The 15,560-nt window shown below is 38.7% G+C and overlaps 1 protein-coding gene across 3 annotated transcripts in view; it reads left to right on the forward strand.

The window, feature by feature from the left end:
* LOC103473459 (proline-rich protein 36) overlaps nucleotides 1-10,339 on the forward strand; it is a 49,373-nt gene extending 39,034 nt beyond the window's left edge. For all 3 annotated transcript variants that reach the window (XM_008423737.2, XM_008423734.2, XM_008423736.2), the window contains one exon: nucleotides 9,334-10,339. In XM_008423737.2, coding sequence (XP_008421959.1) covers nucleotides 9,334-9,523 — 190 coding nt within the window. In that variant the 3' untranslated portion in view covers nucleotides 9,524-10,339. The remainder of the gene's footprint in view (nucleotides 1-9,333) is intronic.
* Nucleotides 10,340-15,560: the final 5,221 nt, after the last annotated feature.

Here is a 15,560-nt window from a genome sequence, read left to right on the forward strand (position 1 = left end):
ATCTTTAGATGTGATGTAATTCTTCAGGATAACAGCTTAATTAACAAAAGTTTATATTAGCTTCATGAGGCTGTCATCACGAGATGCCGATTTCATTACATCCGTGCGTCCGTCTGTCTGTCTGTCTGCCCGTCCATCTTCAGTCAGGATCCAGCGGATAATTGGATGAAGTCATTCCTCAGCCGGCAGTTCCTGTGATTTGAATTCAGTGTTTAAATGCTAAAGCCTGCCTGATATTGTTTTTATGCAATAACTACCAATTCAATGGCTGGCCCAAATGTTTCGGTGGAAACCTCAACTTCTTCTTCTTCTTCTGCATTAGAGTCCTTTGTGGTGACCATGCACACATAGCATGGCTGAACACATTTATTTACTTTGAAACAATAGCACCCACCTCTTTCTCTTCCTGTGAGTAGTGCATGGATTTTAGAGAACCCTTACGATTATTTTTCTCCTTCTCTTTGTCGCTCCACTGTATTAAGCATGTCCTAATTTATGGACCTATTACTTTTAGTATCTTTGCACATGCAGATTTCTGGGGACATCATTCCGGTTGCTTTTGTAGGCTATTGACAATTATTTTTTTAACATGTTAAAAACGTTATATTTCTGTCATATTGGAAACTGCCATGAAAGATCAAATCCTGCATGTCGGAGGCCATCACTTATTTTTCCTGCCTTCTACTTTTTTATGCTTTTTTTTTTTTATAAAAAAGATTAAGGTAGATAAAGCTCTCTTTTAAATGCGCAGCAGTGTCTTTCAGTCTTGCTGCGTTGCTGTTCCAAACGAGACGGTAATGGATGTGCGAAGGCATGATTTAATCACTGCATTTTACAATGTCTAAATTAAAAGCTCTTGTGGTAGGCCACACTTTCTCTGTTGCATTCTGAGGCAAATCCTTTGTTTGAGTTTAGAGTTGATGTTAGACTCTCGCTTCACATTTAAAGACTTTACCCTGGACCCTATAGTTTGGTGGCTCAGCTGCTGCTGCTGGACGTGAGGGAGTTCGTAGTAAATGCGTTCCGATAGAGATTTACTGCTGTCCCAAAAGTCTTCAGCAAATATACCTGCAGTAAATTTACCTTCAGGTTGAGCTTACAGCCCCATGTAGACTTGTTGTCATTTGGATAAATGCAGGTAAATTTCAGAAGCATGACAGCTGGGTCAGTAGACATAAGGTGGCTGATATAGAGGTAGAAGAGCAGTAAACAGAAGATGCCTCCGTTTGGAGAACTGGGGATTACTGACCTCATGTCAGAAATGATTTTTATCAGTCTTACTCGCTGCCTGTCAGAAAGCAGCTCATCCGCAGAAACAAGAAAGAGGGTTGGAAGAGTATGAAGAAAACAAGTGTTGCACCACGGCCTCACCATTTACACTCCCGACTTTCTCTATAAGTCGGAAACATGCATGTCGGGTTATTTATTTTCTCTCAATTAGCCTTTCTGAAATTCTTTTTTTGTGTTTATCTGTGTTAGCCTCTAATAGAGCAAAGCAGAAACACACATGACCCTTTAGAAAAAAAAGGTATCCTGGGAGAAACTGAGTGCCTCAAACAAACAAACAAAAAAAGAACTGATAGATTCAGGGTTGCTTTGGATTGAAAGAAGCAAGTTGTTGTGGATTGGGGATGTGGTATGGATGCCTTCCAAACGTTTAGAGAGATGATTTTGGAATATTTTAGGATGTGAATTATGCGTGAATCTTTCTACGAGGTTTACCTGAAAAATAAAACAAAATAAATGGACATGCAACACCAAAGACAATTCCACCTTGGAACTTTGTGCTGTATTTTTAAGTTGCAGAAGAGCAGCAAAGAGATTAAATGTGAAAAATAACGCCAGGGAAAGGACATCAGTTAGAGAGAATCTCAGCCTGTTTGGTGACGATTTGCTCCAGTAGAATGCATTTCCTCGTTTTATCCAATGGCGCTCTTTAAGTCAGTACAATCTGATAAGCAAATTAGAAGCAGTCTAATTCTTGCATCTCGCTCAAGGAGACTCCATCATTGGCGAATAACTCGTTATTAAACCCTAACACTCCAACTTTCTTTACTGTGGCTACTTTTCTAATACAAAAGTATGAGGAGGGAACAAATAATTTGAGTGTTGGGATGTAAGTGGGGTCTGGAATTTCAGAGTGAAAACATGCCGTGATCTACGGTCACGGATCCTAACAGAGACTGAAAGCTCTTCTGACTAGATGCAAAGCTCTTTTTTTTTTCCCCTAAGGATGTTCAGCCTATATGGTGCGAGAGAGAAAATTGGAAAGATATTTCATGTTGATTGCCTCTGCCCTACTATGTTTCAGCTGAAACCCTCTCTTCATAGAACGAGAGACGGAGGAGAAATGATGATCTCCTGCTGGTGCAGCTGAATGAATGTTTTATGGATGGAAGTATAAAAAAGAGATGAGGCTCTGCCCGGTTACTGTGTCTGAAATACAGTTTTAAAATATCATTTTCATCTAGTCAAATAGTAGCCCAAATCCATTCTGACTTTATCTAACATCCTAATTTACACAAAGTGCAGCGCGGTGCAGGTGCCGTATATTTTCCGCCGGCTGCACGGCGACGGCGCAGCGCAAGCAGCAGCTTCGCCGATACAAATTCAACCGCCGACGTAAAGTTGTTCATCTCGAACAGTGAAGCTAATTCTCTTGCTTGTTTGTTTACCTTTAATTAGCTGAATGACAATAAACAAACAACCTTGAATATCGTAGCGTGGCCTAGCCACAAATCTGCTGATTCAAGCCCCCATTGAGATGTGCCGCTGTAAAGCTCCCGGCCAAGGTCGCTGTCTCCCAAACTGAACGACTGCAACCGGAGGGAGGCTCATGTTTTAAATCTCCAAGGATAGAATAAAAAATGAACGAGGTAAGGACACTCGGTAAGAAAAAGGTAACGTGCCATTAACTGGAATAGCAACAAACTTGAGCTAATGAGGGCTGACTTTGGACTCACTTTAATTTTTATGCTCAAATGCAGGTTTGTGTCAAAGGACAGAAACTATAGAGCAAGTCCTTACCACATCGTCATATGTGAACAATATGGAGTCTACATGCTTTCAGCCAAACAACCTCTTCATACATTTGATGAACTGGCAGCATTGAATTTAGGAAAGTGACTGAGGGATGATGCAAAGATTGAATTTTTTCTATCCCAAACCAATTAGTTAAATTTCTAATTACAACTTAAAATTTTACGAACTATAAACAAAAAAAAAACAACAATGAATTGACAAAACTGTTGTCATAACCACGATCATTACCATCACATTTCATGTTTTTTGCTCAGTCTCTGCACTGAACATTGGTTGGGATAAACCAATGTCCAATCCAGAAATTCTCTAAGAGCTGGTTTTAATTCAACGAGGCTTGTAAAAAAATATATATATATAAAAATATTGAAAAATGGTTAGCCAAATTGACAGCTTGGTTGGAGGTGTGCACATCCCCAGGAATTGCAGAACAGCAGAGGAGTTGATAGACGAAGGCGCAAGGGAATGAGAATAAATGAGATTATTATTAGGTTTGTGAGGAGAAATATACCAGCACACAGGAAGTCACAAATGATCCAGGATGTGGGTGAATATGCTTCCATGTTAATGATTGAGTAAAGATATAATGACCAGAGAAGTGAAAAAAGAAAAAAAAAAACTCTAAAAGTTTAGTTTTATGGCTAAATCTCCCACACAGATTTTTTAAGGACTGAGAAACAGCCAGAATAATGAGATAATATTATAACTCAAGTGGCATATTTATGAATATTAGAGGGAAGATGTCTTGGAAAAGTTAAGTTAGTTCAAGTCCAATGAAGCACTTTAAAGTATAATGTTTGGTATTGATTATTTTTGATCAGATTTACCCCCAACTAGTTATGTTCATCTGTTCCAGCTGGTGTGCCTAAATGCCAAAATCCAAATGTAAAGTTTGGGGAAAAAAAACAAAAAAACATGTAACTCTTGATAATATGTCCATAAAAATGGTTTGTTTTTAATTTATTCAGGGTTATGCAACCTCTAGAGCATTTAAAAGGAAGTTTCTTTCAACTAAAAAAAGATGGATTCTGAGATTCACATGTAATGTTGCAGTTTTTTTGTTTGTTTTTTGTTCTTTACCTTGAATCTTGCATAATCCTCCCATTCGAGTTGCTTTGCAAACAATAAGAAGCTAGCTTACATAACAGTGTTGAGCATTACCAAACACTGATGAAAGGTTGGTCTAAGCAATTAGGAGCTAAAAACTGGCGACATATTCTATTTGCCGAAGATCTTAAATGTGCAGCAACACTGAGCTGTTAAAGAGAGAGATTAAGACTCATAAACCATTCCTTCTCATGAAGTTAATCTCAAATATAAAATATTTACATTTTGGCTGAGCAGTCTCTAGTCATGTGAAAGTATTAGGACTTCTCATTACACGTTTAATTAAAAAAAAAAATATATATATTTATATATATCATATTTTTATATCGCCCTGCGACAGACTGGTGACCTGTCCAGGGTGAATCTCGCCCGGAACGTTAGCTGGAGAAAGGCACCAGCAACCCTCCTGACCCCACTAAGGGACAAGGGTGTAAAGAGGATGGATGGATGGATTTTTATATCTAAATACATTTCTTGTCCACAGGCGAAAAACGATTAAACATTACTGTTATATGGCCTTTGAATGCCTGTTGTTCATGTTTTGGATCACGGTACGTCTGCATCTAAAATACCAGGTTGCATGATTTGCACATCTAACTTGCCTGCAGGCAGGACTTGAGTTTGTGGAAAGCCCTGAGCAAAAGAATCACAGAGATGTGAGCAGCGCACTACAGAGCAGTGGGGAGACCTATGTAAGGTTCACAGCTTCCTGCCTGCCACAGTTTGTGAACTCGGTGAGTAGACGGTTCTGGCTGAGGGTAGGACGTCTCCCCCCTCTGGCCCCCCGCAGAGCCCCTGTGCCTTGATCACACATTACCATGGTCCGAGGCTATTCATTTTCACAAAGAGAGTACACAGCGGAGGCAGGGGACGAGTCACAGAGGAGATCTTGAAGGAGCCGGGGTGTGTAGTGGCACAAATAGAGTGGCAGTGAAGATGAGAGAATGGTATATTTTATTTATCTGGGTTATTTCATTGCAGCACAACCCCACAGATAACTTCCATGACTTGTTTTCCTGCACACTGTTCCCTCATTTGACAGCTTTGGAGGATTTTATTTTATTTCAGCTAAACTCCAGACTGGCAGTCTGGAGTTTAGCTGAACGACCCCCCCCTCCCCCTTACCCCCAACTCCCCTCACCTGCTGTAAATATTGCAAAGGGAAGAAATCCTTTCCACCGCTCTTTGAACCCACACACTTTTTCACTATTTACTTTGTCCACATCCACTCTGCTCGTATCGCGCCGCTCTCTGAAGTTCGAGGTTTCATTAGGTTTGCTGCGCATTAGAATAGCAGTGGGCATCCGTAGTAAAGTGGTTGAGTGACTGCTGGTGTGGGAGTTGTGTAGCAAGATGGATGCGAGTGCGAGAGTCCTCATTGTTCTTGCTTTAAAAACTTCGGTTCATGCTGCTGAGCTCCGTCCTCGTTGCTTCCTCTGCAACATTTCTTTCCTTGTATTGTTGCCGAGGGAGTCCTCTTTATTTCCAGCATCTGCGCTGTGATGAGAAACACCAGCTAACTAGGCCACTGCATAATAAGCAAAAAATAGCAGGGAAGAAAAGTGAATTAAAAAAAAGGAAAGGAGGGAAAAAGAATCTGTTAATAGGGGGAATGCTACTAAACATGTAACTGCTGGCAAAACCAAGTCAGCAAGCTGATATTTTTCTCTTCCTGTATTGCAGATGCATTCGTTTATTATTGCTTACCTTTTACTGATGGCCTCCAAGACAGCTCATCAGAGCTCACATCTCATTTTATCAGTGAAGCCCCAAAGCTACGGCGCCACGTGACTATCGATGCACCTTGCTGACTTGTTCTTTTGGTGTCTGCGTCGACTGCAACCCCGGAATCTCTGCTGTTGGAACTAGTCAGTGATATTCAGCCTCTCTGCACTTGATTTACTTTGTCAAAGTCTTCATTATGGACTGTAGAAGATACCAGGTGTGGATTCATCAGTGTTTTTCACTGGTTCTTCCCACTTGAAGATCCATCTTTACCCTATGAAAAGTGATGCAACTTGGTATTGAAGGGATTGAAAAATGTATGTAACTATCTATGTAACTATTGCTGATAAGTATCAGTAATGAGTTTGATACTCACTAATTGCCTGATGCACTACAAAAAAAATAAAGAGGTGACGTATTTTTTTTCTTTTGGCTGATGATTACTACAATATAAGTCTAGACAGCTTTAAAATCATAAAACAATCCAATTAAAAGATCAATATTTAAGCGTAGATCAAGATTGAAAGAAGATTGTTTTCCTAAAGCAGTGGATCTCAAACTTTTCAGACTAGACAAAGAACGATTGTCTCCATTTAGGTTCGGCAAAAAACAGTTTCCTAAAAACATAAAATAAAGTTGACTGCTCTTATGACATCCATCCATCCATCCATCCATCCATCCATCCATCCATCCATCCATCCATCCATCCATCCATCCATCCATCCATCCATCCATCCATCCATCCACTTCCGCTTATCCGAAGAAAAAAAAAACTTTAGCAAGGATTTAAAATGCTCTAAATTACTCAGAAATCAGTGTCTTCCTTTTTTTATTTCCCTCCCAAGATTTGACCAATATAAAAGTGTTTTCTGCAGAAACTATGAGCCCTAAACTGTAAATGAAGACTGCAGGGAGTGAAATACACTTCATTTTCATTCATGTGTTGAAAACCGAAGAGTCCAGATTTCAACCCTTCTGAAAACTTGACGTCGAAAAAGTCTTTAAATCTGTAACCTCACTCATCTTTTTGCAATTCCAGATCCTTAGAATAAATAAATGTGATTCTGGGCAAAAATGAGCTCAATCTTCTTTGAACCAGCAGCGGAAATCATTTTGGATCCTTTTTAAACCAATATGGTTTTAAAACATATCGGTTTATCTTACAATTGAATGCAAGATATACATCAGCTTTACATCCGTTAGGAGCTGCTTCATGTAGACACATTCATTTTTTGTGCTATATTTCTTTAAAAAAAAACAGGAAATATAAAGAAAATATGAGATGCACTTTAATGAACTAGGATTGGGGCAGAGTGCATTAAATGTGAGACGTTTACCCAGTGGTTGTTGGTTGATCCCAAAGGGTTTTCTATGCACTTCAGGGTTTCTTTTTCATAAGCTTTTGTTACTCCTCTTGGAGAAAATGTTTGGTTATGGGCTATGTTCTTTTTACTTTTGTTTTCAGCCCAGCATGACTTGGAAAACATTAAGATAACCCAATTTCTGCTCCTTTTCTCTAAACGAGTATCTGCTCTTTACATCAAAGCAATTTGGAGTTGTGTCCTAACCATAGCTACAGGCGGGACTCATCACCCGATCTTAAAGAGCAACCGGGTTTCCTCAGGATACCCAGCATGTCTTCGGAATTTTTCAAGCAGGGTTAGAGGTGGGACGAATCCAAATTAAATTAGATTTTCAAAAAAGGCTTTTGTTTCAAGTAGACATCCAAGGTGTTTCACTCCTTACACCTTGAAAGTAGGTGACGTTGACATTGTCAAACACGACTGGAGGATGAACCACGTTTTTCTAGCCACCGAAAACTGCTAAGTGGCAAAGAAGAGAGAAAAAAAAAATCTCAAATTTTAAAGTTATTTCTGCCTTACAATACAAATCTAAAGTTATGATACCGATACTCTAACTTGGTCAAATGAGACTGTTAAGTTTGATCTTTTCACAGTGGCTAAAACCACCTCACCTAGACAGACAGACAAAGACCCTCTGGAGTTTGAGATTGATGATTATCGCTGTTGCTTCATCGTCAACAGCGAGTCAACATACCAATAATATTTGTTTAAATATCAGTAAGTTATTGATAGGGTGCTACATTAGCTTGATGCACCCCGTCGAGGTGCGTCACCAACTTCATTCATTATTCCAAAAGATCTCTAGATTCTTGTTTATAACAAACAGGTTTATATTGCTAGATCTGATGCTGTTTGACTATTTCTCTTCCAAGGATCTCTAGAAACCTGTTAGATCATGGCATAGCATGTTTTTGTAACTACATGAGATTTTAAATATCAATCTAGAGAAACCAAGAATGACTGCTCAATTTTAAAAGAAATGGAAATGAGGAGGTATGACATTGTTAGAGTATTAATCTGAAATATGCAGCCAAATCTACACAGAAATGGTGTTAAACATAAAAGCTGTCATGGCCGTCTCAGTCTCATCCACTAATTTAAAAGAGGAGGTAAGGATCAAGAGAGGTTCAACAAAGAGAAATGGTCAAAGATCCCTCTGTTCTCTGCAGCCTTGTGAAATGTTGCATGAGATGACAAAGAACCATCCAAAAAGGGGGTTGGTGACAGCAGGGATCCCACTAATTGGGACAATGGTGGTTTAAAAAAACAACAATTATTAAACATGGTTCCTTTTTACACACTGAATAAATGCACTTAAAGTCAAGCTTATATTTTCACCTTTTTTTTCCAATGGTAATCACTTTAATAAAAGGATTTTTATTTATTTTTTATTGTACACACTGGTGCCAATGGGTGTGTATTATATGTACGCCAAAAGGCCACCTGAAAGATTTTGCTCTTCCCAACTCTTCTTCAGAAATAGTTTCCTGATCAAGGTGAACCTCACTAATATAAAAACTTTCCGTTGTGCGTCATGACTCAGCACCACTCAGAATTACTTATGTGTTATTTCTCAAGCAGAGGTTCATTTCAAAGAGCTATACGAAATGGGAACAACACTTGAAGAAACGTTCGCAAGGACAAAAGAAAAGAAAAAAAGAGATATATTAAAAAATCTGCACCGAGCTATGAATCCTTTGGAGAGATTGAACACAAAAACACATGAGAAATATAGTGTATAATAAACCATTGCTGTAAACACATGCTTCTACACTACTGTAAGTTGAAGAGAGATATTTTCACACAAATTGGAAGCACAGAAAGGTGCATCAACCCCAAAGAGAGCGACTCAGAGAGGGATTTTAATGTTCTTCGATAAGTGTTTTCTAAATATGCGATGTTGAGTAACAATGTAATTTTTTGTCATTGTCTGTGTGCATTTTTTGAAACACATTTCCGTATAAAATTGTAATTCTAAGGTATAGTTGATCCTGGGGAAGTTTACAGAAGATTCTTTGAGTGTTTTTTTTCTGTCGACTTCATGTGACCAATAGAAAGAAATGCTGATTTTTTTTTTTTTTTTTAATCCTCTTTTCAGTGTGGAGCACGATTTCCGTCTGCAAGAAGGGCAGGTGGTACGAACTTGGAAGGTGGGCGACCCTCCAGAGGGCTCACCACAGACTCCCACCTCCCAGGCCCCAACACCTCACCAACAAGACTCTCCACAACTAATGCGACCCCCTGCCTCCGCCAAGAAGAACCGGAAGAAGTGCTTTTGGTTCCTCTGAGCGTCAGGGGATGGGTGGAAAAAAAAAGAAAAAGACATTTTGTTACTGTAATGCACCGCACACGCTTCTTTACAAAAAACAAAAAATAAAAAAGTGACATTTGACTCTGTGAAGGGGAGGGGAAAAAAAACAGTGAAATTGCCAGGAGGATTAAGATTCAAACAAATCACTATGAGGGAGAAACAGTTTTTAATCTGATTCTGTTAAGACATGATGGAAATGATTTCACTAGACTGCACATGTTGTTTCTGTTTTTTTTTTTTTTGTTTCGTTTTTAAATGCATCTTCAGCACTTACAAATTTGATCCAGGTGCAGGATGGAGAAAAACAAAATCGCTGAAGTCAAGGAAATGCAAAAGTTTAGTCTGCCATATAACTCATAGTCAGGAAGCTATTAGGAGACATAAAGAGAATATATACTGTCCAGGTATGGGGACAAAGGGGCAATACAGCAGATAAGAGAGCATATTTATTAAAGGTTAAATTAGCAGAATTTATGGGGAAGGGGAGAAAGAGATTTTTCTTTTATGGACTAATGAGGGTCAGCACACCAGCTTTTATATCAAGTGACATTTAAAACAATTATTATGACCCAATTTAAAAACTTTTATTATACTGTAACTGATTAAATATTACATGTGTCTACATGTACATACAGTGCTCACACACACACACACAAAAACAAGATCCCACATATTTACATAGAAAGTATATGTGAATTGATAAAAATGGTGAATTGAGTTCTGTATGTATCAGAGCTGCTTGGATGCTTTATTTCAGATATGAATTAATGCTCTATAAAAATATTTTACCACAGCTGCTTGGTGGATGTGTGGTCATTCATTCAGGAAAAAAACAAGGAAAACATGAAAGTTAATGACAAAAGTGAAAATAACTAAAATGTTTACTGCTTTAAAGCAAATCTTATTTTCTAAACCATTGAAAAACAGCTACTTTAATAAAACATATTTCTCAGCAATTTGTGTAATGACTTCTGGCCTAAGTTAAATGCTATTACGTGTTTATTTAGGCAAATCTGTATAGAGAGTTCTTAGAATTGGAAAACCACAATGATCAGCATCCTCTGCTCATAAATACCATAGGTGAACAGTATGAATATACTTCATTTTAATCCAAAATCAAGGTTTAAATAGAAGTGTCATTTGCTGGCAAAAATGCAGAGGAGGAATGCATGTGAAAATAAGCAACTTTACTCAAAACAGGTATTCAAAAATGTGTTAAAATTAAAGATACAAGGAGGAATCTTGGAATAACAGGACGATCTTACCAAGAGCTGACTAACAGAGGTATTCAGGTTGAAGAGTTGATTAAACAAGGAGCAGGTGATTGATTAGAAAGTGAGTGCACCTATGAGCGAACACAAGTAAGTGAATTTGAACTGAGGAGAAAGAAGAAATGTCTGATATAAGACAAAGGGAACAAAGGGCAGAATATAAATACATTTAAAATACAAAAATGCAGCAAAATACAAAACCAAAGTCCCAAATATCATGATAGGAACAGCTTCAAATAAACACATATCACTTTCTAATAATACATTTTGGTTTTTTGTCTTTAAATGTGTACTTTTTTTATCCTGCACAGTGCACATATTTTACAACATGGCATGGTACGCAAAGTTTTCTGGTCATAAATAAAAACTACTTTAATAAAATCATTTTTCAGACTAGAAATGAGATAAAGCTGACTTCAACTTTTACCTCCGTTTCTCTTCTGGTTAAATCAAGTTGCATTGGTCTATTGCACATTTGACACTGTTGTATATATTTTTTCACCATCAGCTACAGGTTTTTTTAGACAGTTTTGTCATATAAGACGTCATATAAATCACAGACGTGCACCAGTGCTACAGAACTGATGCAAGTTTTGCTCAAACGACAATTACCCAATAAAAGCATTCCATATAGAAAGGCATGAAAATGCACCGACAGAGATTCACTCATATCCAAATGTTGAATGTTTCAATTATTGGCAGTCTGACCTACTTTTTGATTAAGTTTGCTCCACTTGGAGGCACTGATGGAGCATTAAATTTCTGTCCCCATATGGTCCGTTGATTCTTAAAGAAAATCAGACAGTTATGTGTACGTCAAATTCTACTCCATACATTGATTGTAAATATCAGATCACACTCAGAAAGCATCGAATGAACCGATGAAAAGTGTCTAGAGGCGTTCCTATGGTTTCACCTGTTCACTTTCTTGCACCTTCATCTTTCATTGGTAGCAAAGAGATTTCATGTAATAACAGTGTTTTATAAGAACAAGAGAACAAGTGACGTGTTATTTAAAGCCAATTATGCCCTCTTGTTCCATCGTAGCTAACTGCTTACATTAGCAAAGGCTCAGATTATTGTTTTCTAAACCACTTGAATGGTTCGGGAGACATTAGTCATCCATCACCTCTCCTTTTTAGTCTTCATTTAAGTGCAACCCATTGAAATATAAATATAAGTTTGATCATAATTCATCATTTTAAGCCTAATTATGATTTCCAGGAAGATTTCTTGACGAAATTTAAGCGAAAGAGGCTTTTCATTCCTCAGATAGCAGCTCAGACAGCCCACTTTCATGGACACTCCAGGGCAAATCTGAGGAAATTAAGCCTCAGCTGTTTGATGGCAGTGAGAAGCCCCAAATATTGCTACTTAGTAATTCATGACACACATAAGCTGCTTCTCAAAGGTTCTGAGGTGGTATAAAATCCTAATTTAATTCAAAACTTTGCAAAGCGCTCGCTTTTGGTTTGTTTGCCTGCTTGCACTGCTGTCACTTTTCCTCCCTGACTTAAACAAAACAGATAAAAAGCACACTGCTCTGTCTTGGCAAAGAAAACAAAAAAAATGGTTATTGGACAGGAAAGAGGTTTCAGGCGTGCATTTAAGGCAGAAGTTTGTGATCCCGGGACTTATAAGTTTCTTGTTTGTCATTTTTCAGGGCTCACAAGGCTCGAGTACACATCCCTGCGTGACTACACATGTGAATACACACACAGACACATACATGCATCAATCTAAGCTTGTCTGAACAGAAGGCCTGGTTCACCGACTTAACTCTAACCTGCTGTGCTGCACTGAGGTGTGGAGGTTGGAAAGCTCTAGCTGCACGTACCGCGGCTTCAAATTAAGCAACACAATGGTGCACGCATGCACACACACACGCACACACCCACACAAAATTGCGTAGAATCTCACTGCTAACATATTGTTCCCAGACCAACACAATGCATTATCTCCCCCGCAGTTGTTCCTCTCTCCATCTCAACCAGGCACAGGCTGCCGTCCTGGTAACTCCGTGTGCGCCTTGCAATGCTGAGAGGAGTGTAGAGATGTCAGTCATTAATCTGCTACAGCACAGCCTGTAATCCTGATGACAGAGCGGAGCGGGCTTACAGAGAGCAGAGAGGATGTGAGCCCAGCCTAGAGTAGGGAACAAAGGAGCCAGAGAAGACTGGCTTGGAATCCACAAAAAGAAAGGAAACGTGTGTGTGTCGGTGGGGATTCTGGGGTGAGACAAGTAACTATTTTGTCAGCAATGTTGCACCAAAATGCTTGCACACACACAAAAGGTATAGAAAAGCTTTATGCGGAACGGAAGTTTGACTGCGGGGCACGACTCTGGTGGATCAGATCAAGCCGATCTGGTCCAGACCGGTCATTACAACGCACTTGGAAAAAAAAATAATAATACACACGCAGAAAAAAAAAAGTACTGAAGACTGGAGAAAAAGCTTCTTATTCTTTTTTTTTTTTTTTTTTTTTTTTGTGGGCTCTTTTAAAAAAACATCAAGGGTCAAAGTTGGCTCACGCAATTCCGTGCAACATGATGAGTCAAAGAGCGGCCAAAAACGAAGGAGAAAAAAAAACATGTCTCGCAGCATCAACAAGCATGCATAATGGAAGTGTAAAAACAGCTACAACTGGCCATGCATGTTGAGAAGAAGCTGCACAGCCAATACTGCGAGTCATTGATCTTAGGCTGCTGCAAAGGTATTATGTTTCACTTTACCACATTACGGCCGAATAGGTTGTTACACAAGTCAATCAGAAGGAGAAGGCAGAGGCACCTCAGCTTGTCCTCCAGCCAGGTGGCAGAACAGTGTTATTTGAATGCTAATTCAAAAGCTGATGAAACATAAACCCTTTTCTGAGTGACTTAATAATGTATACTCAATAATATAATAAGAACTGCAAAGGAGCAGTGGTTCTTAAGCTGTGCTAAAGGCACCCGTGTTGACACTTGGGTTTCATTTAGTGGTATTTCAAACATATTTTGTTGTTAAACGCTCACAAGACTTTTATAAAGCTATGTAATGGGCAAAACGATTACATGAAGTTACTCTTTGTTTCAAACAGACACAGCTAAAAGTGAATTATTAGTACTACAAACAAGAGCTAGTTTCTTTTTATTTACTTTTAAATTAAAAAGGAAAATAAACACTTCAAACCCAAAATGCCATGTGGTATGGTCAAACTGTCACGTTAATATTTAGTGGGCTGGAACTTTTCCAGTGTGACACCGACAAGGTGCTTTTTATTGAATGTCGCCGTCATTGGTTTGTTTATAAATAGGATTAAATTTTATCAAGAATACAAATTTCACTTAGACAAATCCTAGCTTTCCCCCATTACTTAAAACATAGCAATTTCAAAATGACCTGCCAATTTTTTGAGCCAGCTGCGAGTGCCACACATTACTTTAATAAACTCTTAACTAGATCATCCCTTTGCTCTCCCTTGTCACTGATGCAGAAAAGACCAATCAACTGCCAATACCCTATGCACCACTCCCACAGTGTTTCAGCACAAACAGTGCAAAGACATATGAGATATGAACAGATACAATGTTCAGGTATAGGATGGATCTTAAATGATTAGTTTCCTTTGTGCAAAGAAAAACAAGCATGTCTGTTTTCTCTTTATTGATTTGGATAGCACGCTTAGTGAAGACTGGCTTGGAATCCTCAAGCCGGTCTTCACGTTTGTCTGCTCATGGTAGTTTTTACTCAGCAAAACATTACTTTAATTGTTAAGAAATTTCAGGAGGACCTTCATTCAACAGTTTTAGCACTTCTGGAGATATTAGCAGCAATGACAGAACAACTTGCTATTGTTCTGAAAAGCGTTACTCCCATAACAACATAGGAACTAAGTATGTACTAGTAAAATGAAACAAAGAACATTCTTACCATTGAGTACTATTGTAAACTGTGGTACTTTCGAAGTATTGATCATACTTAGGATAGTTTTAAATTATTTCATCATGCTTCATTTGCTTTTTTGTTTGCTGCATTTGCATCTCTTTTTTTGTTTGCTGCATTTGATTTGCTTTTTGTTTGCGTCATCTCTTCTTTTTTTTGTTTGCATGTTTTCTCTGTTGGTGCGCATTTGCACCTGTCGGCCACCGTATAGAGCAGGCGCCATATGCAGAGTCTACAGTTTTCAACACAAGTTGTCCCCCAATCAGTTGTCGTCCCTGGGTCTTTGATTACTTTCTGTCCAGCGACTAATGAATAAAGGCCACTAGTGCCACAAAAACAAAACAAAAAAACCCCAAATACATCAATTATGATGTTACCATCACAGCATGAGGTGTCAGTGCACACCAATAAAAATGCCATCTCTCCACCATGTTTGTCTGCTCATGGTAGATTAAATATATGTCATGATTTTTGGGTGGTTGTGGTAAGGATGAACGCAGAGACCCAGGTTGTGATGAAGATGATGATGAATTTAATGAAAGAAGCTCAAAACAGTCCAGAACAGGCGGCACGGCAGAGAGTTTAGCAAACAGCTAATTACCGGTAGCAACTGATAACTGAAGACTGAAAAACAAGAGCTAAGCAAACCAGGACATAACAATTCTACTGGAGAGCAGAGATGTGAGACAACAACTGGCATTAGACGACAATAGACGAGGACCCGACAAGAGACAAAGACAACAGGTGGGTTTAAATACACAGGGAGGGTAATCAGGTAACTAGACACACCTGGGAAGCAATCAACAGGAAGGACAGG

The sequence above is a fragment of the Poecilia reticulata genome, linkage group LG12, assembly GCF_000633615.1.
Source record: "Poecilia reticulata strain Guanapo linkage group LG12, Guppy_female_1.0+MT, whole genome shotgun sequence".
NCBI classification, from domain to species: Eukaryota; Metazoa; Chordata; class Actinopteri; order Cyprinodontiformes; family Poeciliidae; genus Poecilia; species Poecilia reticulata.